At 43.4% G+C, this 23603-nt stretch overlaps 1 protein-coding gene and 1 long non-coding RNA gene across 4 annotated transcripts in view; one reads left to right on the top strand and one right to left on the bottom strand.

Annotated features, from left to right (window-relative positions):
* Nucleotides 1-23603, top strand: part of LOC136999481 (uncharacterized) — a 57707-nt gene that overhangs the window by 26327 nt on the left and 7777 nt on the right. For all 3 annotated transcript variants that reach the window (XR_010889877.1, XR_010889875.1, XR_010889876.1), the window contains one exon: nucleotides 722-981. This is a non-coding gene — a long non-coding RNA (uncharacterized lncRNA). The remainder of the gene's footprint in view (nucleotides 1-721; nucleotides 982-23603) is intronic.
* LOC105677738 (uncharacterized) lies at nucleotides 2919-9323 on the bottom strand. The gene has a single exon (XM_012376568.2). It carries the CDS (start codon nucleotides 9027-9029, stop codon nucleotides 8040-8042), a length of 990 nt encoding a protein of 329 aa, XP_012231991.2. The 5' UTR covers nucleotides 9030-9323; the 3' UTR covers nucleotides 2919-8039.

The raw sequence follows: 23603 nt of genomic DNA, 5'->3' as shown, positions 1-23603 counted from the left end.
CAAATGTTGATTTTATCAAAATGGAAGTTTTTTTTTTGTCATTATCTCTTTTATGATACATGCGAAGACGTCCTTCAATAATCGCCTCGCAATTTTTCACAAGTGTTAAAAGTTTATTTTTGATTTTGATTGCTGAAAGAATTAGAGGAGACACCGATTTATTCACATATGAATACACGTGGCGTTTATGTGCGACAATAATAGAGCTAATGCACTAGCTCAATAGCGTAAACCGTCATTATCGCGATTACTACTATTATTGCAATTATAACGATTGCCCGTGGCAAAGCGACAATTGTGATGGCTCGGAGCTCTCGATTCGACGCTCGATGAGCTTTGTACGAATGCCCGAAGATTATACCTGTGGCACTCGCATGTGATTTATTTCGCGATGCGGTAGCTCAACATTTTCGATGTCATTATTCATATTTATCTTGATTCATCGTACATTTTTATGTTCAATGTGATTTATTTCAGATTTTTATTTATATGAAACGGCAATTATTTAGAATTAGATAGTCAGGTCCAATCATTTTGATGTTGATATATCAAAGTAGACATATCCTGAGTAACACGAGAAAAAAATTTTAGTCGTCGCTCAATAAAAAGTTATTAACAAGTGAATTTAGCAATAAATTATAATATAACTAAATAATAATATTATTATTCTCCGTAATTCTGTTTTGAACATTGTTGTAATGTAAATGTATTTATGTTTTAGGTAAACCTTCGCGCGTGCTACGTAGATAATATTCGTTCCATCGTAAAATTGTTTCGTCGTATAATAATATCATAGAATGTGTCGGGAGTGCGTTAATATCGGGAGTGTCGTGATATTTTCGCGCGAGTATTCGGGTACGCACGCGAGCAAGGCGTGCGCCGCGAACGCGTGTGAGTGTGTGTTAGTGTGAGTGCCTTGAAGGACCACTGAGAGGAGGACGAGGCCCAGGGAGCATCGGGCGTCGGCAGAACAACGATACGGTAAGTTTAATAATTTTTAGAATAACAAAATTATAAATAATTGTCTATGAAACGTGGTTCTTGTTTGTTCAAAACATTATTAGTAGAATTAAGGAAATATAAGAAATGATTTAATTTTAATTTTATTAAAAATTATTTTTACTCTAATATTTTACTATCCATATTTTTTAGCAAATATTTAAATAAATATTTATGAATTCAATATTTACTTACAATATATTCTGTAAGATTGATAAAATCAAAAAGATTTGCATTGATAAAACATAAACGTCGCGTTTTATATACAGTGTTCTAAATAAAATGTGGCACATAAAGGGCGTTGCATGTAACCGCAATTTTGGTACCCTGTTATCGGCGCTCCGAGCCGTCTCGCGCCAGTTACGTCGGTCCAGAAATCTGGTCTGACGTGCGTGCATGTCTCGTATATTCGCCAGGACTTCCGTTTCTCCGATATTGTGTGTGCACGAAAAAGCCGCATCGTAAGTATCGGTAATTCTCCGTACTCGTCGTACTCCCGTAAATTGTCTGTCGTGACGGAGGCGACATGCCATCAATCCGCGAGTACCCGCGTTATAAACACACCGTGCTTGGGCCCAAAATTATTTCCTTCCGTCCTGTACATACGAAACATCAACCAATTCTAGAAGAAAAATGTTTATTATATATATATTTAATAATTTATTAAATTACTAGTTGCGCGAAAATTATTACAGAATTAAAAAATAATGATACATAAAATGACAAAATTTATTAAAATATTTACATTATAGACTGCTCGTTTACTTCGCGTACAAATAGGTCTCTGATCTAACTTTGACGATAACACCGATTATGTCTCGAGGTCGGTCGGCGAAAAGATTCAGGTTCAACGGCGGCTTTATGCGCGTCACATTCACACAGTTAAATGGAGACAAGTGTCTCTCTCTTTCTTGCTTTATCTCTTTCTGCGCGGCCCTGACCGTTCCTACTGGCGGTATATCGAGGTCTGGAAGTTATGCGTCCGTACTTTATAGCAGGCACGTAAAGCATACGTACCCCCGCGTGCAGGCGGAAAAGATAGGGAGAGTGAGTGCGTTGCCTGGTATCAATTTGTCTGGCGTGGTAGCAGGTTCGGTCGGCTGGTCCCGAAGGTCGCTTTGTGCGAGCCGCTATCCGGCATTCTATCAAACCAAACAACATCCACCGTGCGCGATCGATTTATTCTCTCAGCGGCCGCGTAAGATACCAATTATCGTCGCGGCGGCGTAGAGAACTGCGAATGGAAATCGAAAGTTAAACGACACTCCTCGTCGCGTTGCGACTAATGACGCTCGACGACGCGCCGATCGCAAGATTCTATCGTAATATATCGTGATGCGCGACAGTTCTATTAAAGTCTTCTTCAACGTCGAGAGCGAGGTATTTATGGGACGGTGAAGCACGGAAATCGCGCACGTCCGATCACCGTCGTTGACTAAATCTGCGTTAAACGCTTTCGTGGCCTCGACACGGATATTTGCAAAATGCTTAGGCAAGTTTTCGCCCGCAGTCGCGTTAGCAGCATTTACGGGCAGTTATATCCTAGACTTCCTAGAAAAAGGCGATGGCCTCGAGGAACAGTTTAGTGTCCGACTCTGCCTCTTTCGCGGTGCCTAATATCGAGACGGAATATGCATCTCCCTGTGCATCCTGCCGGGATGTCTGGTCGGGTTTGGTCGCGTCTTCGTCGATCGGCTCCACGTCTCGCGAGTAGATAGAAATTATGGCAGGGGCCAGAATCTCGGGCCGATTTTGATAATTTCCGAGACTCGATATTATACTTACGAGTGTTGCCCACGATGATCCAGTCGAAAACGCAGCGCGGCATCTGCATAATTTTCTCTCGTGCCGCCGAACGACGGGAGATACTTCGTCTCTCGTGACAAGATATTGCGCAGAATACGTCGTGATTTCAGCTATTTAGCACTCGCAATATTTTAGAAAGATAAATTTCAATAAATTTTTTTCGAATTTTTTACATTTAAATAATTAGTAGATTGCACAATTGCTTCATTAAATAAAAATAGATAAGGATATGTTTAATACTGGAGGATGAGAATGGAACAAAGACATAAATTTTCCAAAGATTCGTTTTTCTTTATTAACATTGCACATTCTTAAATACATTTGGTCTTGGTCGAGGAACATTATTGGTGGGAATTTATTTCATTAATCTTATAGGGACCGCTTAGAGCTAAATCTTATCGCCTATCTCGTATCTAAGTACAAAAAAAAAACAATCTATTTACAAAGGTACTTGGCGGCAGTGCTAACAATGCAAAATACAGTCTTCGAAAAAGTTCCCCCTTTCGTGCGCGAGATTGCCGCGAAGAGGAAAATTATCTTTCTTCGTGCCTAGGGGAGGCACAAAGGAGATCATTGTACAACAGGTAGATCGCGATCGCAGTTTATCTTTTTTACACAGTTTATCGCCCAGTTTATCGTTCCAAGTATAATCAATCACTTGTAGCTCAAACCGAACGTAAAAGAAATCACGCTGCTCGCTCATAATTCGCAAAGTTTCTCCTCAAGGTAAAATTTTTACCAACTTTTCAAATTATATCGATTCGACTTAATAGCGAAGATACGCGTTGGGTAGGAAGATACGGCGAGAATAATTTTGTTGAATAGACGCCGATTCCGTGTAGGAACTTCACTCTAACTATTTATGATTGCGATATAATTATCATAATTATCAGTCGCGCGCTTCGTTCCTCCTCGAGACGCGAGTCGTGTTTAAATCACCGAAAGAAATTCCTAAAAAAAAAAAAACGCCAATGCTGTTTGCCACAGCTCGCAATAACCAAATAGATTAGTCTAATAAGAGCCGGTTCGTTCTGTCGCAACTTCAATTTCCCGCTTCCAGTCCCTCGGCTGCGGGACTTCGTCCTTGGCCTTGGAGCCGCGTCAAGCCGCGACGGAAGACAAATCGTGCTGATAGAGGGACGAGGCGCGAGGCTGATGCGCGACCGGCGTAGATGAAGACGTTGGCGCGTCGACTGATTAGCGTTTGCGTGTATTGTTGTATCGCGCGCGGAGGGGGATGCAGGAGGAGGGGGGGAGACCGAGGCCCACACATGTGGATCTGTTTCGCCATTAGCGTATCCAGTCCTCGCGCTTTGATATTACTTAAGATATTTCCTTCCTTCGCGTCGATAACTCTCTTCTCTTTCTCCCCGCCTTCACCTGCCTTTATCTGTCGTCTATCGTTTCATCCGACGCAGCCCTACTGCTGCGAATGAGCCGGTGAATAATTAGCCCACCATCCCCCCCTCTCGCTTTTTCCTCGGCGTTGCTCGATCGACACGTGAATCGAATAAATCTCTATCGTCTTAATTGAGGAAGCCGGCGCGGAAAATACATTCGTGGACAAAAACCCCGTTGTTTATAACGAAATTAATTGGCGTTAGTTCGTTGTTTTGCCACTAATTATACGTGATTTATCTGCGACGGTAGCGGCGTCAATTGAATGATAATGTCCCGAGAGGCAGTTCCCTTTCGTCGCGCGAAGACGCGAAATCGTGGGCAATTTAATCCCGCGATTTGATTACCGAGCAGGTGGATGAGCGCGACTTATCGTCTCCTTTTATAATACTGCCATTACAACACGCGTACGAAGATGTAATGGAACACGGAATGCGGCAACTATAAAGTATTATATTACAGCAGCGCTGCGTAAGATTTTTCTCGAGTCGCAATAGTAATGCGCGTTGTTTTGCAAAAAGTATAATAATTGCAATATGCACAAACTTCCTTCGCGGCAAAAATCTCTGCCAATATTTACTGTACTTTTTGTATATATATATATATATGTATAGAAATGATTTAGAATTCTATAGCTTTGTAGAAAATTTTAATGCGAAAGGTCGCAACGTAAAGGCGGATAATGTGGAACACCTTGCATATTGATAATTACAATACTATCTCTCCTCGCGATTCTTCATCTCCTCGCTTTCAATTCTCATTTGTGCGGCCACATGAGAATGGAGTATTATGATGATTATACGCCGCTTATCATCGCGAATAATCATCGCGCTTTATTTCGAGGCGCGCGTAACTAATCTGCGACTCTAAACGGCGCTGCCGTAATGACCGCAGTTATAGAAGAGAGAATGAGCGTCTATCTCGCGCGCCCCCGTCTCTTTCTCTCCGTTCCGATCGATATAAATTACCGCTGCTCCGTGCAAAGATCAGATCCTCATCTTCAACAGATGGAGAGGATTAGCGATATTAGCGGGAGAAATCGGCTTCGCAGTGGCGCTATCATCAGCTCCCGGCTTACTTCTCCGTGTTTTCGTTCTTTCTCGCAGAATCTCCCTGCAGAAAGGAGAGGAAGAGCTTTCTCACATCGCGAATGGAAGAAAGACTGTTTCTCCGCTTTTCTCTCTTCGTCCTCCTCGTCCCGCACCTCTCTCCCTCTCTCTCTTTTTCTCTCGTCTGTCTCTTTCGCGCCTCTCTCCGTCGCTCTCGCGCCTTCTCACGTCTGGCCGGCACCATCTATCATTCTGTCAGCTAGGAGATTTCAATTTGCTCTCTTTTTGCGCCATTACCGGGCCCCGCGGCCCGCGCAAAATTGTATTTAATTGTGATTGACTGCTAAGTGGAGGTGGCCGGCCGCCGCCATTTGTCCCGCGATTTTTGCATATCCCTAATTGCGCGAGAGGTGCGTCGCGAGCTGAATCGCGGCCGAATGAGATTATTCCAGTCACGCGTCGTCTCGCATTCGCGGCGAAAAGTACGTCGCGACGGCCGATCGAAGCGAGGAGCCGATTGTGTCCGCGGGTATATCTGGCCTTTCGAATTAGATCTCATCCCGACGGTAATAACCAGCTCTGCGTATCGAGATATATCAAGAAATATGAGGAACTGCTTGTTATCGTAATTGTTGTTAGTTGTTATCGGTAGACACGGTGGTGATAATAATGATTTGCGGTTCGCCGATAATTGTAATTACTATTAACCAGATGACCAGGATATAAACAGCGTCGACATCATAGATATTGATAAATTGGCTTTATCGTTTCGCACTTCTCTAATTAGCACGTAAGCGTGAGATCTCTGCGTTTAAAAGTTGAGCCGCAATCGCTCTCGAGATGCGTAACTACGTACAATTACCTTTATAATTGCCATTGAGCAGTAGCTACAGGTGAATAAATTCAGGTAACACGAGGCGGACAATAAGCGTTTTTTGTTTCCGGAACCCGTGGAAAATCATATGGAGTTCACCCGAAAAGAGAAAAATATGAAATATTCCAATTGTTTAGTTTTTAATTTAATTATTTGACACTTTAGTCCTTTTTTTCTATCTTTACTGAACTTTATTCTAGGAACCATTTTTTTTAAATCGTGCTTTTCTCCGTCTTGAACTTGAAACTGCATGTTTCTCTATTATTCATATGTTCTTTTAGCGCGAACTCCTCAATTGATACCTATCGCCGAGGCATCAATGAACGATCACGCACGTGCGCGCGGATACGCGAGAGCGACGATGCCCTGCCCCCGCAGCGCACGCGTGCACATATGTACAGAATCACCTATACAGCCTCGCAATAAGTTAGACGCGCCTGGAATCAGATATTTACACGGTGCGCGAACGCGACAATGTATACGACGGTGCCTATTTACAATTAAACTCGAGGCGAGTACGCCCCCGCCGTTTCTAGCTCGGCAAAGGCGATAGCGGCGAGGGCCCCGGCTCTCGATGCCACAGTCAACGATCACATTTTATGCGCCCCGATCTACCCACTTGCCCGTAGTGGTATCCCCGCGCCGGGTTAGCCGGACATTCTCTCACTTGTCTCCCCGACGATTGTATTTAAAAAACGTGGAATCACGCCTTTATCGCGAACGATATTTTATGAATAATTCAAAATGCCGTTAACACAAAATACTTTAACCGCGCTCGCAGTGTCGCGCGATATCGGTCACGATCTTCGAGGCCGCTCCTCCGGGGAAAGGATCCTGGACCGGTCCGGTCGCGCCTTTTTCCGCTCTCCGCTCTGATCCTATCGCGACCGATTGGAAAAAACGTCGCGGAATCCCGCAGCGATGCGCCGCGATGCCGGGATAAGTATCGGCGATGAATTACCGCGGCGCTAAACTTACGCGCTCGATTAAGCTTGACGCGCGCAATTAAAAGCGGGCTCTTTACCCGTCGACCTCGTAATCGGCTAGTTTTGACGTAAGCTATCGCCGCCGGTGAATCGGTGACGTCGAAAGATAATTTATTGTATATTATTCATCTCGAAGATTAAATGTGATATAGAAGTAATTTTTGAAAGTCGGTGGAATAATTTAATCTGTCAAGTATTTACGTAGAATTTGGATGAAAGTTACATGATAAAAGTAAATTTAATTTTTGAAAATATATGCATCTAGAAAAATAAATAATTATTTCTCAAAAAAAAAAAAAAAAATGACAAAATAAATTATCTTTCCGTCAAAGGATGTCATGACATACATATTCATTTCGAACGTGATCGACATTGAAAATCTTAAATTAATACATTATATATCAATAACGATAATATAAAGGATGCCGACTTTTTTTTTTGACAGATCAATCAAGTTTGTAATGAGAGATCCAGAAGATCTCCGATAACGACGCCGGCATTATACTTTTCCGCTTACGTACCACTCACGGCCGATGCTGCCTAGGTCGAGTGACTCGTTTACAAGTTAATGAAGTCTCGATTCCCCGTTCGCTCGTTAATTCATGCTCCCCGCGAGCGAGCTGTCTCGTTCTCGGTATCCCGACAATTCGTCATTACCTGCGGACGTTGTGGTCTGTCGAAGATAGGACGCGCCTCGTCGGAGAATTGAGCAGCGGCGATTTGTGCCCGAAATGGTAGAAGCTCGAACGTGGATACAGGAACATTCTTCAGAATCCCCGGAAGACGACTTTGACCTCTGTTTCGGTTAAGCTCGCAGCGTCGAGACTCGGAAGTTCTCGTCTTCTCCGCGCTTGAGAAACTTGTAAGCCCCGTGTTTCCGCGATCCCCGGGTGACACTCGGTCTCCTTTCCAGGAGAGAATCTGCGTTCATTCGCGCTGCAGCAACTCGTAGAGCGCGGCGATATACGTCTGCGCCATTTGCAGCGTCTCGAACTTGCTGAGCTTCCTGTCGTTGCCAAGACTGGGCACGACGTCGCGCAGTCTGTCGAAGGCGTCGTTCAGACTGTTCATTCGCCTCCTCTCCCTGGCGTTTGCCGCCAGCCTCCTCTTCCTCAGCACCTCGATGCCCGGTGCGCTGTTTTTTATTTTCTGCATCGTCGCCTCTTTAGATTTTTGCCCCGCGTATTCCGGCAGCACGTGAAGGCCGTCGTTCCTCTGATGGTACCTCGACTGGTCGCATTTGCTCGGCTGACTGTTCGGTAAGCCGGCCTCATTTCTCGGCACGTTGTAAGCGGCGCCTAAGTAAAGGACATCGGTCCTCTGGGCGTAGGGATGACTCTCGTTCCGCGGATGATAGGCACCGCTCTTGGCGTAGTTTTTCGCGGCGTAGATAGCCTCCTGAGCCTGACCGAAGTCGCTCCTGGAGTTCGTGAACACTCCGGCGGGATGATGCTCCATCTTCTGCATGTATCCCGCCGGATCTTGCTTGCTCACGGCACCCTCGTTGAAGGCCATTCTAGACGCGGCCTCGTCGTAACCCGCGCACTGCTCGTTCATGCGAAAGATTATCTTAGGATGATGATCCTTGACGTTTCTGACGCCGTTCATCGCCGGTTGATGCTCGTTCCGACAGCCACCGTCCTGATAGTAACCCTCGTAGAAATCGCCGCCGAAATTGAAGCCGGCGGTCACGTGGAGGCTGCCATTGGGCGCGCCGCCGATCTCTTGATACTCCTGCTGATGGTGGCTGTCCACGGAGCTGACGCTGCCGCAGCTGCTGCCGCGGGATCGCGGCGGCTGCGGATAGATCTCCTGATGATGCCAATTGCCGCGCGGATTCGATTCCGGACTGCTGGCCGATCCGTAGCCCTCGGAGTCCAGGAGATCGTACTGCTGGAAGGTCGCGTAGGATGTCATCCTCTCGGGTGCGCGTGTCGAATTATTGATTCCACTGATTACCGGCGATCTTATATCATAACGTGCCTCGGAAAAATATCGCGACAGCTCTCAGCCGATTGTCATCGCCTTTATTGCGAAATTCTGCGACTGACCGGTCGAGCGATACCGAGTGCGAACGATGTACCGGGGACGATTTTCTAAATCAAGTCTAAGATGTGCGATGTCTCGAGAACGTCAGTGGACACACGTCCGTCCGCTCGTCTGTCAGACTTCCTTCTGAGACTCTCCGCTCCGCTGCGTATGCTTCGTGTACGGAAGCGTTGCGTAAACTGGCTTTACCTGCCGATCTCGTGGTCTGGACCATGCCGCCCGGTTTTCTTGGGGCCCGCTCGTGGTGGGGAGGGTAGAGAAGCGACCGAGACTTCCAGGACGGACGAGTCCCGGGGACTCACGTGGAAGGGGATCCCCGAGGAGTGGAAGGGGTCCACTGGGAAGTGGGTATCTCTTTGTAGAAGCCGCGCGACCGGACACGCCCCTCGTCTTCCTTCGTCTCTTCTCTTCGCTGGGGGCTCCTCTCCGGGGCCTTCTCCACGTCCGCAGTCAAAAGGCGATCAAAGGGCGAAAAAAGGAAAGCGCGGCCGGTCGAGTGGCACGCACGGTCACGGGACCGGGCGCCGCGTTCTTGACATTGGAAATATACGCTGCCGCCGGCCGTCGAGCTACGATCTCACGTCTCTCCCCCGCGCCCTTTTCTCGCGCTAATTGGATTTTGTTTCTCCTCTTTCTCGCGCGACACTTCCACGGATCAGTGACATTCCAATTTTTTTCACGGAAAATTTATAACATAAATTATACTAATTTATATATTTTATTATTTTAGCCAGTTTACGCAATCGAATAAGTTTTATTAATCTTTTGAGTTCCGAATTTACATTGCTCCGTTGAAATATTATTTTTGTATAATGTACATTATTTATTATATTACTATATAACAAAACAATTAAAAGAAATAAATTAACTCAAAATTTTATTTTGTTTAATCTATATACATAATACGTTGAGGCTCAAAGGATCAATTTTTCTTCTGGTCGGTTCATTATTTTTATTAAAATAATTACTTTTGTAATTATCATTATTTCTTAATGGCGTGAGAGCCGTTAAAGAAGAATATCAAATTTTCTTGCACAATATTAAAACGATTATCACGCGTGACATTTTTAGCTATCAATATATCATATACACAATGCACACAGGTGTTATATTAATGGATACGTGGCGCGCATATGGAATACAATAAGTTTCGCAAGACAGAAGCGAAAATAATTTCCTTGCGAAACTTTCCAGGTCGCTGATGTCAAATATGAACTAGGGAAAGCGTTTGGCATAAAACCTATTAACACTCTCATGTGGAAATGATTTATAAACGGTATTAGTAAAACTTTCGTGATATAGGTCTTTTATTGAATTACGCAGATGCGCATAAAAATAGACCCGTCTAACTGACACTAATTGGTAGCGCAACCATTCCGTTAAAACCGAAGTATTGCGATTCGAAGAAAGGAGAGCGCGCGCAAATTAACGAGCATCGATTGGAATTATTAATAATGTCAAAATGCTAAACCATCGGGGAAGAGTGTAAAATATTTCGGTCTTAGAATATTTCCGTGCAGTAACGCGGCGTGTTATTAGAGGCGCGTGTTGGAAAAATATTTTCTTGGATTTTTAATTTAACTCCTGTTTTTTTCCTCGTTTACCTGAAGTCAACAGTTTTCACTTTTTCTGCGAGACCCCGTGCCGTGCTTTATGAGATTGTAAATACGAGGGTCGGAAAGGATAGACAAATCTGACGTTTTACGAGATTCTAGGTCTAAATGCTTTACGAATCTTTTCAAACGGAAAAAGTGCGAAAATAAAATGGCTTTGATATATTTGCAGAGCTGGAATTAATTACAATTTTTTAAATTGATTTTTGAGGCAGATGTCCATTGCTTTTTACGAAAATATTTTGAACATTATTCGATGCTTTTAGCTAAATGATAAGAGAAGTATATATTTGTTCTCTTATCGTAGCGTTTATCGTATTTAACAAAATGCACGATAATATTTATGATGAAACTGTTATTATGCCGTACAGCGAGGCGTTTACGCGCTCGATAAATAGTATCAAGTAAATACATAACGAGTGACGTCTTTGACGAACGACTGCACTGACTCCCGGAATTATTGATTATCAGGTTACGTTATGGTTTAACGCGTTTAGGACGTTGATTAAACGCACCGTGTTAAAATCGGGTATCGCGTGCGTCGTAAAAACATCTTTATTGACGAATCTTATTCGGAACATCTATTTTTACGATGCCGATAAATTATCGCGAGGGGCTCGTGTTTGATATTTCCTTTAGAATCGCGCGATATCAATCTTGTCATAATGCAATAAGGAATCACATGACTTGCACGTGCTAATGAGAACACGTTACCGATTATCGAAGTTTATATTTAAACATTGTTACAAAAAATTCACGAGAATACATAATTTGCATAATACGAATGACTAGCTCGAGTTTTCTCTTGTTACTTTTCTCTTTATCGTGACGTTTTAGGATAGAACGTACGCGACTTTAACCCGTCTGTTTTCGAAAAGAAAGCAAGTTCTGTCCCATGAAATTCAGGCGCTCCCGTAGGCGTACCATCATTTGTTTTCCTTCGTTTGTCGGGAATTCGGAGTTTCATTCTCGCAAAAGGCGGCAGCTTCAAGAAGTTCATTATACTCCACTAATACGCACCAAATGAGCCGATCGCGTCCGTCCGTCCCACTGAGAAAAAGGAACGGTCATGTCGATGAATTCGAAGAGTTTACGCCCACTGGCGGATTTTAATTTATCGAAAACGCTCTTTGCGGCTTGCGCAACAAACTCCATCTTCGGAAAAATTCTAGATTAGCTTCCAAACTTGATTTTTAATTTTTTTAAATTATGAATTTTACGATTAATTAATCTACAATTTTTAAATTGAATACCGATTAATTTTTCCAACAAGCTGAGAGAAAAAAATTCCAAAAAAAAATCATCGAACGTAGCTCAAATAAAAATAATTGATGTTTCGCCACCAAGGTAAATATAATGCTATGTGCAATCATTATTATGATGGATTGTTAGATATTTCAATTCGCACTTTCTGAATGAGAGTAGACACAAATTGAAACAGCGTAGATTGAGATCGGAAATAAATCACGAAATCGATATATTACCATTACCGTGGCAATACGTTAAAGTAATAATAAAGTTGGCCGCGCAAAGTCGCGGCTACTTACATTCCCTATTCACGCGGCGATGAACTCTCCGCCATAAAGCGCGGTCCTCGCAATCAAGTTGCCATTACGTAATTATATAACAAAGACTAATGAGTCCCGATAATTTCGCATCCGACAAACCCGCGCGTGATTGCGCGGGATCATCAATCGATCGGTCCATCGACACCTCATCGCGTTGTCCATCAATGCGGCATTACGCCTCGCGCGAAGAAGGCGACAAATGCATGCGTCACCCGATGATGTACCCATATGTATACGTGCAAGGCTCGTGATCTAGAGACTTATTTATAGATCTCTGCACCTCAGATTTGATCGATTCAGGGTCGGATCAACTGATAAAGACACGAGAAGAAATCGTATTTAAATAATTTTTTAAATAATTTAATAACTGTCCGCGTATTTTATATTCGACACAAGTAAAATATATGTCAAAATATATAAAATTCTTTTCTTTTCATTTATTTTCACGAAATCAATACAATTGCTAGTTTTTTTTTGTCGCAAATCGTAAGATCTCTCTTATCCGATCCTGGATCGATTCACCGCTAACGCGGTGGCGGCGGCGGCGGCGGCTAATAACAAATTTATTGCGGCCGATGAAGTGCATAAATTGATTATTACTAGCCGGCAACGCATCTCGCCGCCGCGAGTTCCAGTTCAGACAATCACCGATGATTTACAACATAATGGCGCGCGTTTGACTGACGCGGACTTACTCGCGCGACTATTCGCGCGTACACGCCGCTTGATGCGTTGCGGCGACGCTTACATGCGTACGGTTGCCCGCTGCCGGCCGCAGGTACAACGGCGATTCCGATTTTCCCCGGGTCTCGACACGGGGCTGCGCGATGTTGTCGTTTGCGCAAGAACACGCGCGCACGCCGACGGCGACGTATAATTCGATCAGCCGCGATCTTCACGATGCGCCGTAAAAGCGAGTATCTGCACATGCATCGGGAAAGGAAAGTTGCAAGTCGTGCGTTAAATCGTCACATTGTTCATTATACAGCGTAGTGGACCATCGCTCTTATATCTTATCGGTTTTTCTGATTATGTTGAAGTTGGCATTTTTCTACCGCGTCTCTTCTTGCCTTTGTCACATCTTCTTGCCTTCTTCTAATTTTTACTCCATGAAATTATTTTTAATCGATTTTATTGCTCGTAATAATCGTTTCTTAGCATACCTCGAGCAGTGTTCATTGTCTAGCCGGTCGATGACGGTCGGTTGAGGGTGATTTGATTTTCTAAACGATCCGAGAGCTCGATTCCTCGGCGTTCATCCAAATATGACCCTCGTACGAGCTGGAGATTTATGGCTTGCCGAGGCCCTTAATTAGAATCACACCCAAGGTGTCCTAATTACAGTCTGGCGCTTGCCCGGCTTTTAAAAACTGCGCCCTCGGCGCGAAACGGCGCAAATCGCGCCAATTTCTGGTTGCTTACCGACAGCTCGTTAATTGTAGGAAAAACGACCGGCGGTGGGCGGGTGATCGTTTTCGAATTTACATCTGATTAACTGCTAGGGTTTTTCCGAAGGATACCTGCTAGAGTTCTCTCTCGCCTCCTATTATCTTTTCTATTAGAAAAAAATGTTTTACACACGTTCACGCGTCAAAAAAACTCTAATTTCTTACAAAATTTATTTATCTCCGTTGTGTATTATCGCAGCCATCGATTTATGATATATTTTCGATTCCTCCGCAAATGTCAAATATATTTTTCTATTTATTTATCCATCCATCTATCAGGAAAGCCATTTCTCTTTTAATTGCACCGGCTGCATGTCGAGAAATTTGCGCATCCTAAATCTTCTCGGCCATTTTTCCAACTACGTACGTTTTAGGCTGATAAACGTCCTGTAAAATAATGATGATTTACGTCGGCGTATCGACGCCACTTCCTGTCGCCTGTCCGTCCGTAATATACGATCGATTAAGCTCGCGGAATTTTTTTTTTCGATCGCGCCGCTTTGTCGTCGTTTACACGCGCGCACACGACCTACCTTACTCGTTAAATGATCTTCCGTAAAAGTCGCGCTGATGCGAGAGGTCGTATCCCGTGTATCGTTATAGGCGGCTTTGCCGCGCGCGGTTTAAATAAGAGGCACTTTTGCGATTTCTCGATTTTATTGATCGGCGAATAGATTATTACGATCGTCACGCGCCACCGTTCGCGCGGCAATAATGTCCGGGATTCGCCGATGACCGCTCTTAATGAGGAAATTTATGTAAGAACATTGGAGATCGCTGCATTCGACTGTGACACACATTTCACTAACTCTCTCGTTTTACGTGGCGGATGTGTCATATGTGAAAATGAGGTAAAACCCGGGGAAATTAAGCTCGCCGTGCATGAATAATAGAGTAATGTGTACCTTACTCGTACACGCTTATTCTGATGACGTCCGTCTGCTATTGAAGGAACTTGTGCTCATATTGACAACGCCACGCGTGAAACGTTTTATCGCATGTTTACACCGGCATTGCCGTCTCCGCGAGATTATTCTGAATTAAATGACAGGTGCTTCACCTAGCCCCAGATTTTATTAGCCGGTTAACAGGTTATTACAGCCGTTAGGAAGGCCGTGTTTGCTTGCCGATCGTGCAAGCGTATGCGGGGACGGGACTATAAAATGATGATTTTTTCGAGACGATGCTGTCGATTGATCCGGAGAGAGTGGTTAAATATAAAGCACTCGGGCACTAAGGGCACTACATAATATTAATTATATTTTTTCCGCTGAACTGGTTTGATCCTATTAATGTTGACAATCGTGAAATAGCATCTTCTCTTACAAATTGCTTACGTTGCTAAATTCTTCGGTGCAAAATTGACGAGGTAATATACATGCGTGTCATGGTGGCAAAGCACCTTGATCGCGGTTTATGCAGGTGTCAAGGTCGACGGATACCGATCAAATATTCATGTTAAGTCGCATTATATGAATTGCAAAACCGATTAGAGTTTCTATAAATATAACAAGAATTTGTTTCAAAAATAATTTTCGCAAAATTTGGAAAATTAATTCTCGAGTGTTAATTATCAAAAAGTTAATATATATATATATATTGACAAATTAATCGCCAGCAACTTTAAGAAATTAATATTAATTGATATGTTTTTGTTGATAAAACAATAAGTGGTACATTAGTGAATATAGAACGTGTTTAGATCATCGCTTAAAGATCACGCGCTTTACTCGGACCACCAGCGTTTCGCGGCATCATTGCAGATGTTTTAATACTTAACGCGCCTCGAACCGTTGACTCGTCGTAACGCGTACCGGTAATAGTGCTAATTACTTATTTACTGGCGGTGCCATTCTAAAGATGCAGCGGTGCTCAAGAGAGCCGCTGCGTCTACGGCGCGTGAAAGCTTTTGAATAATAATTATTTGCGCATTAATATGAATTACCGCCGGCATCTCTGCGTATGATGGCAGGTATCCGAGTCGGCGAATTATTTTAGTTCGACGAGTGAAATTATGGCACGACAGTTAATTCACCCGGGCTCGTGTCGCAAAGCGAATCGATTTTGAACGACCGGAACCGCGACGAGTTATTAGAAATCTCGGCGCTCTAATGAGACGTCAATATTAATGGACGAACGATCGTTCACCGGTTAAATAAGTTACATAAGCTGTATTCGCTTAATGTCGATGTAAAAGTCTTACGCCGAAAGTTTCAGCGTAGATTACGAAGTCAGGTATAACGTGTCGAAAGGATTCACTGTCGATCACGATGACATTAAATCGAGCATTGTATTAAATAAATACAACGGAAACAAGAGAAAATGCAGGAAAAATGATAACAAAAATTTCTTAGCAATAGTAATATTAGTTATATTTTATTAACAAATCCACAACTTTTTCTTTACAATTATATACAATTAGTAATTGTACAATGATAAAAATTTGGTATACAATTGTGTTATATATTTTTATTATTGTAATTATCAGCTGCTGAGATTAAAGGAGACGCAAGAATTGTTTAATATAGCGACGCACAATAGCGTAGACGTCGAACGGCAGTTTTCGATCCCAACCTCGACTACCGGTAGTAACCGAGATGAGGTCGAAGTCGCGGTACACTGACAGTCACTGCGCCATCGTGTGATATACCGAGCAATCTTGAGCTCTCTGCGCACACAACACGTGGCGCGCACACATAGATACGTCTAAGTTCGCACAAAGAGGCAGGGCCGGTCTATCGCGGAATCGTACAAACCCGTGCTTTCCTTATTTTATTATTATGCATACTTAAATGCGTCTTTTGCAGCCGGTATATTTGCTTTCTCGCTCGTCAATTTTGCGCGTAGAAAATCCGCCCGTTGATGATCGTAAAGCGGGAAGAAAGACTCTTCTGAGCATTCGTCTCCCATCGCTGTAATAATCACTGTCAACGGACCGGCGGTGTAATTTTCTCCGTCGCTTCCAGCGGCGACAAGTGCGGTCATTAGCTTACATACAGATTAGGCTATTCGCGGATACGCCGCGAAGAGTGCACCGGGATACCGCACAGTTGCAGCCCTGCGCGTCTGAGATATACGCGGCCTCGCCGTTGCCGCGTCCGTGACTTACACCTGCGTCGCAGACTGTTAGGTGTGCACACTCGGTGTGCGCGCGGGATAGTTTGCAAGCATGACGAAGCTTCGCGGGAGCCCGGCGAATCGTTAGTTGAGTATTCTTTACTCCGTAAGAATCGCGAACTAGGAGGGAAAACGGAAGAGAGCGCAGAAGAACCGGCGACGCGGCATGCACACCGCGCGCGCACGTTGCGGTAGCTTTAGAAATTCGCCGGAGACCACCAACGATTGCGCGATGTCACCATAAATCGCCTTGATGACATATCAATGACTGGCGCCTAAGCTTACACGATTCTCCGGTTCTATAATATAATATTAACAATTAAAAGAAAGTCCCGCTATGCGGGAGGTAAGGAGGTTTTTTTTTGCGATACTTTGCCCATCATTAATTTAATAACAAAACAATATCTTTATTCTTAAAGTTATTTATGGCGAAATTAATGTGAGGTTCCGCCTGCGCAATAATCAAATCATCGTGACACGACCATCGTTTGAACTTTAAAGTTAATAACCTCGCGCGAGATACCGCGCGCAGGTGTGACATACCTTATCCACTCTTCGCACACAAACGCATACGCACATGCACACACCCTTTCTTCCATTCTTTTCTACATAGTCGTGCGTGAACCAGCACTATAAGCGACGGCGCGCGTACGTAGGTCGAGGCCACCGCTAATTTAAATCCCTATTCCCTCCTTCGTGTTTGTCCCCCTCGTAAATACGGGTTGCGGCGCGGCTCCCGTGCCCCGCGGTCATGCGAAACCGGCCGTGCAAAAAGCTACCAACGGCAACGGTAGCCGGTGCATGCAAATCGGCGGCGGCGGCGGCGGCGGCGGCCAGCGCTTCGCTTTTTCACTTTGTTTATTTACGTTTACGTATTCATGCACGGTCCTATGTAAATATACGCGTCGCCTTTATGGCAGTGGTGTTCGAACCGCGGGACTCCGGCGACCTCGTCGATAAGTGCCTTCTGCCGATGATCCGTTTTCAAGAAGCTTCGGAACACGACGTCGAGAATGATTCAATGTGAAAGCCGGTGGATGAGATCTCACCGAAGGCTACATCAATCGTAGTTTGACACCGAGCGGCAAGATGATTGACCTCGTTGATTCAGAGCTGTTTGCTTTAGCGAAGGAATCATTTTCAACAAATAATAATTAATTTTTTTCCTGCAAAACAAATATAGATCTTCTTTTCTCTTGTTATTTATTATTTATTTTTACATATTATTAAATTAGTTCTTTTATACGGTATAATTTTTCAAAATTAGCACAAACATTTCTATTCTTCATAAAACTGGAAATATGATTTTGAATCTATTCAGAGAGATACAAAAAGAATACAATTTTTATAAAAATCTATATAATTTTTTTATAGGACAAATAGATAAATTTAGTTTTGATGTGGTTTCTGCTTCTTGTTGGTCTTTTGACATAGAAATATTATCATTAATCTATCGCAACAAGCTCAAAGAGGATTCAAAGATGAGATCTAGATTCGCTATTATCGTCGCGCTTCGACACCTCGCAAAACGCATTACCGAGCCGGCGCAATTTGTTAAAATGGACTTTCTACGGGTGCAACGAAACGCGGATTAATTGCAAGTCAGCGTCGATTAGGCGCATCGCGTTTCGCGGGTAGAAACCGGCGTCGTAATCACAGCGGTATCATCTCGCGCGGAGAGAAAGAGGAATAGGGTGCGGAAAGGGGGGAGGAGGCGGTAGAGAGCATAGCACCGGCGTTAATCGGAGAATCATAGGACCAACAACGTTATCCTGGTCCGTGGATAACGGCTGGCCAGATGTTGCCGACAACATCGCCACCAAGGAAGTGGCCGCGCGCGTTCTGACACCTGCCTCGTCATTCTACCGCTGCCGCTCGCGGAAAGAAACGAATAGAGTCCGCGAGAAGAGGACGCGGCTCCAATTTGTGCCTCATTCGCGGTCATTTTGATCGAGCATCGATTGATAATTCTCGGCCTCGGATCGATGATCGATCTCCATTATTAATCTTTTGAATATTACCACGCAAACGGTCGTATACAAAATTTAATGTACTAGACATACACAAGCGCGCGCTCAAAGTGTGCAACTTTCGCAATGACAACTGCTCGAAGTAACGCACAACGCACGTCGGGATAACCAATCGGCGTCGCGGAAAAGCGGCAACAATGAATGCGAGTATCGGTTTTACATGCCTTTTTAAGATAGGAAATAATTAAACTTTATTAATGAATAACTTATTGCTGAGTAATGTGTAAAGTGTTTTTATTTCTATATCGGTTAATGCAGTATTGCGTCTTTATATGCAAAAATGTGCAGGAAGGAAGAGGAATAAGGTCGGGTAATTTAAAATTAGCGCGTGCGGCATAATTGATCGCAAGGTGGGCGCACGTATGCGTGAAGATAGACATCCTGATTAATTATACGCCGATTGCTGATACGCCGTATAAAAAGTAAAGTCAATGTACGCGTCAATGTTATTATTGTTTTCGAGACATAATTCTGTCACTACTATCTTCATTTTATCAATCTACTTAACTAGATACAATTTAATTTGATTAAAATCGCTAGTGGACAATCGTTATTATCGTCGCGATTTTGAAAAATCCGTGAAACCGTAGACCTCGGCGCCGCTCATCGACTTTCATGCACGCATCTCCATGAAATTTCACTCGGAGCTTCTCAAATTGCGGCTCGCCCACTCGATCGCGATCCCAATCGGGGATTATTTTTCAATAATCGTCGCACGGCGGGGTCCGCCACGGGAAAGAAGAAGAAAAAAAAGAACAGCACCCCCTAGCCGCTCGTGTTACGGAAAATTGAATGATGACGAGCCAGTGAGGGGTATCCCTGCGTAGTGGGCAGAACCAATTTACGAGTCATTAAACATGGCCGAGTACCATATTGAAATCGATCCACTTGAAGTGGTCCTGGTTGACGCGATCGTTTCTTCTCCCCCGACGCTGGCCGGTCGAGAGCCTTCTCTTTTTTTTTCCCTCTCTCGTCCACCTTAACGACTTCTCTATCTCTCCCAGTGCGCGGGATGCGTGTCTAATTTCTGCGTGACTAATTTCTGCCGATCGGGCCACGCGCCACGGATAGACCACGATAGCCGATTTGGCACGGCTCGATTTGGCACGCTGCTCGTCGTTAAAGCGCGAAGGGTAAACCGCGGGAATAATAGTCTCGCCATGTTTGAAACAATAGCCGATTTTGCACGTCGCCGTCGCGTGCTGTAATGCGGCATCGTAGACCTCGATCTATGATTGGTGCGGCGCGATCAATGACAGAGAGAGAGAGAGCCAATTTTATGGGAATGTCGGAAAAAAGCAAAAGAAATTGTTTCTCCATTGCATATTTGCAAAATGAGAATTGATTTTGTGCCTATTCTGTAACGCCACGTTTTTATTTCTTTATTTTTAATTAGCCTATATATAGAGAGATATCATGTAACGGTCAGTTTAAAAGTAACGGTGACTCGTATTATGTATATAGTATTATGTATATTGTACGTCTAATAGCGACGTTATATTTGCCGCCTGTTTTCAAGATTAACGATTTATCAAAAGTTAACGGAGTTTCGCAAGCGAAATTTCCGAAGTCGTTGTCCTTAAATGTACTACTGAACTACCAGATGTGTATTCACCAAGTCTAACGCATTGTTATATATATACATATAGCGGATTACGTATTATAATTTCTGCCTAATCACTTGAATATCACCGTTAAATCACCACTGATTCGCCAATTTGTTATTCAATTTAATAGATGCTACTTGCAAACGTCACATGCGTATTATTCATTAGACAATTATTTGTTTGATTGTATATTCGGATTATCTTACTTGATATATCTTACTTATTGGATATTTGTTAATTCAACAAACAAAGAATTTTTTAAATACTTGTGGTCTTCTTTCACAAATTTCTATACTCCATCTGGATGGTAATTATTAGATTTATACAAAAAGAAACTACAAATGTTTTTCTCGACATTTTTAGTAGGTAGCGATAGTGAGGCGGATTATTATGACGCGCCGGTTCTCTCTTTGTCGAGATCGTCTTCACGCTTGGCGAGTCTGCCGCACACCTTTTTGGCGGGAGATTTTATAGATAACTATCCGCTAAAAGTACGGCCACACTCCAGACTGCAACGGTCGAAATGCATGAGGTTCGTTGGAATCTACATAGGTAGATTGTAAACGGGGCGCTTCCATCGGGTATCTTCTTCTTTTTCGTGCTGCCACGGCTCGTTGCCCACGACTACACCGCGATCACAATGAATCAAAGGGCGGCGGCTAAATTGCATTATTATTTATAAACGTTCGTCGCGCGTAAACAAGACGAATTCTATCATTTAAAAACTAATTCAGTCTTCAATTTTTTCAGTTGCCAAGTTTCAGATAAAATTTTGTTTTAAATATCTTACTTCTTTATTTAACGTCGTGCTATGATATCCAGTTTTAAAAATTTATTTAAATATAAAAAAATGGAAAAAAAATTTATTTTAATATTTTTATGTGAACATTTGTGTAATTAATCATTTCTGTTTCCTTCTCTTCACTCTTCAATGTTCTCGAAATTTATTGCATATATTAGGAACCGTTTATAATAATGGAAGCAGATGGAACTGTAATTATCGCGCGCTATAGGATTTTTCTGCAGTATCAGCTGCATCATAAAATTCGGGGCACTATAAATCGGACAATTTACGAAGCCACCTTCGATGTACCTTCGACACGAAATGACATTTATGTGAATTGCCTAAACGAGAAGCGGCAATGCAATCATCCGATAAATTTGAGCTACTACTTAGGCAATATTATATTCTGGCATGAATAGGCGCGTAATTATTTTTTCCCAATTACAATTGCGTTTGACTAGATATTGAAATTTAAGGACAAAATTAGTTTTCTGCTCATGAAAGATTTTGCATTGGGGAAGGTAAAGATGATATCTCTCCTGTTTATATCTAATATGTACGTGATCGTATAAAACAGAAAAATATCTGAAAATGCGCATTGATGCGCTACTGTATTTTCGAATAATTTGATGCTATCGCCACGACCGCAAATAAATCTCTTGCTTGCTTCCTGATTTAACGTCGTACAATGGTTACTATATGTATAAAACGTCGTTATTATTTCGATAGATACGCATATAAACATATATATGCTAAAGTGGCAGCACCGTTACCTGGAATCGGCTCTCGTACGGTCGAGTACCTGTGCCGGCCGTCGCCGTATTGGTGCGCGAGAATGCTCGAGTACCGTGCCAGCACCATTAGGCATTTCTATTTAGTTATCGCCGGTCTTTTATGATCGTTATCTTTTATAGACAGATATAATCAGGAACGGACAGGACGTTCACCGTAATTATATTTAACGCATCATCTTTAACGCGTTTACGATTACGTCAATCACGATTGTTTCCCTCTCGAGTGAACGTCGAAACTTTAACTGTAATCTCAATTTAATTAATGGTGTATTTTATGTTGTTTATCAAATTATTCTTCTTTACGTGTTAGTCTTGATGGTAAAATAAAGAATTTATTATTTGTCCGTGCAAGTTTCCGATAAATAAAATCATTCGTTTACACGTGATACACGCTATGCGCGAATGCGCTTTATACCGTAATATCCATTTAAATTTACTTGATGGGAAGGAGAAAATTTCGCGTAATGAATGGTGTCAACTTTCTTTATCGCCGACGAATCTCCCTTTTCGCGGCGAGGGAAGATCGATTCGTTATCCGAACGATTAAGTGTCAAATCGATGTTTGTATACGTGACATTAGCGTGGGTGTAAGCATGTAAATTGTGCGCTAACAATACCTCGATCGCGCTAGACGAACATCGCGGATGCATAGAGAGAGAGAGACGGGTGGATGATACTTATGATAATCGTATGGTCATCATCTTCCCGTTATCTACGATAAATTCTAAACGTAGAACAACGACTACATAATTTCGTCAAGTCACGTTGCCGTGGCGTACGTATACGGTTAACCGGAAAATTCTCTCGGAAAGGAAGAAAGGAAAAAAAAAACGCTCCAGCGAACAGATAGTCGCAGTCTTCCGCTCGACGTCATAAAAAAGATCACGAAATTCGCAATTGACGTTTCGATTCGGTTCGATTAACTTAACGTGTAATGACGCAATGTATAAATTGCAACGTAGAACTTTTACGATGACGACTGAAATGATCAGATCGGAAATATATTAAGGGATAATTGTCAACCTCGCATTGATACAGCTCGACATATAATATTTCCGGGGAGAACGATAACAAGCCTCTCGAATCTGTAATCCGGCGCGGAAGAAATTAATTTCGATTCGGGGAACATTGACGACTCTGACGCGGAACGATTCCGCGAAGCCTTCGGTCGGACAAAACGCATTCGACACGCTTGACCGAAAGAACGGTAAGGGAAGAAAGGCATCGCGAAAAAGTGTGGGGCGAATAATGCCGACGGTGGACGAAAGGAGGGAAGAGGAATCGCTCGTCGGGCCGCGTGCCGTCGCGCTCCGTCGCGCGGCGCAACGGCGATTTCTCGCACATGACTCACCGGAATACGACATTACGACATTACGCGCGGCGAGCGTGGTATTAAAGCCCTCATGAGAACGGGAGATCGTGCCTCTGACGATCGCTCGCGGCCGGCCAGCCGACGACGACGAGAGCCACGCGACCGGCAC

Source organism: Linepithema humile, chromosome 4 (genome assembly GCF_040581485.1).
Source record: "Linepithema humile isolate Giens D197 chromosome 4, Lhum_UNIL_v1.0, whole genome shotgun sequence".
Taxonomy (NCBI): Eukaryota; Metazoa; Arthropoda; class Insecta; order Hymenoptera; family Formicidae; genus Linepithema; species Linepithema humile.
This window is presented reverse-complemented; position numbering and strand designations above follow the sequence as displayed.

Coding starts and splice junctions, on each gene's coding strand:
- LOC105677738 (XM_012376568.2), bottom strand. CDS start 9,029: ATGACATCCTACGCGACCTTCCAGCAGTACGATCTCCTGGACTCCGAG.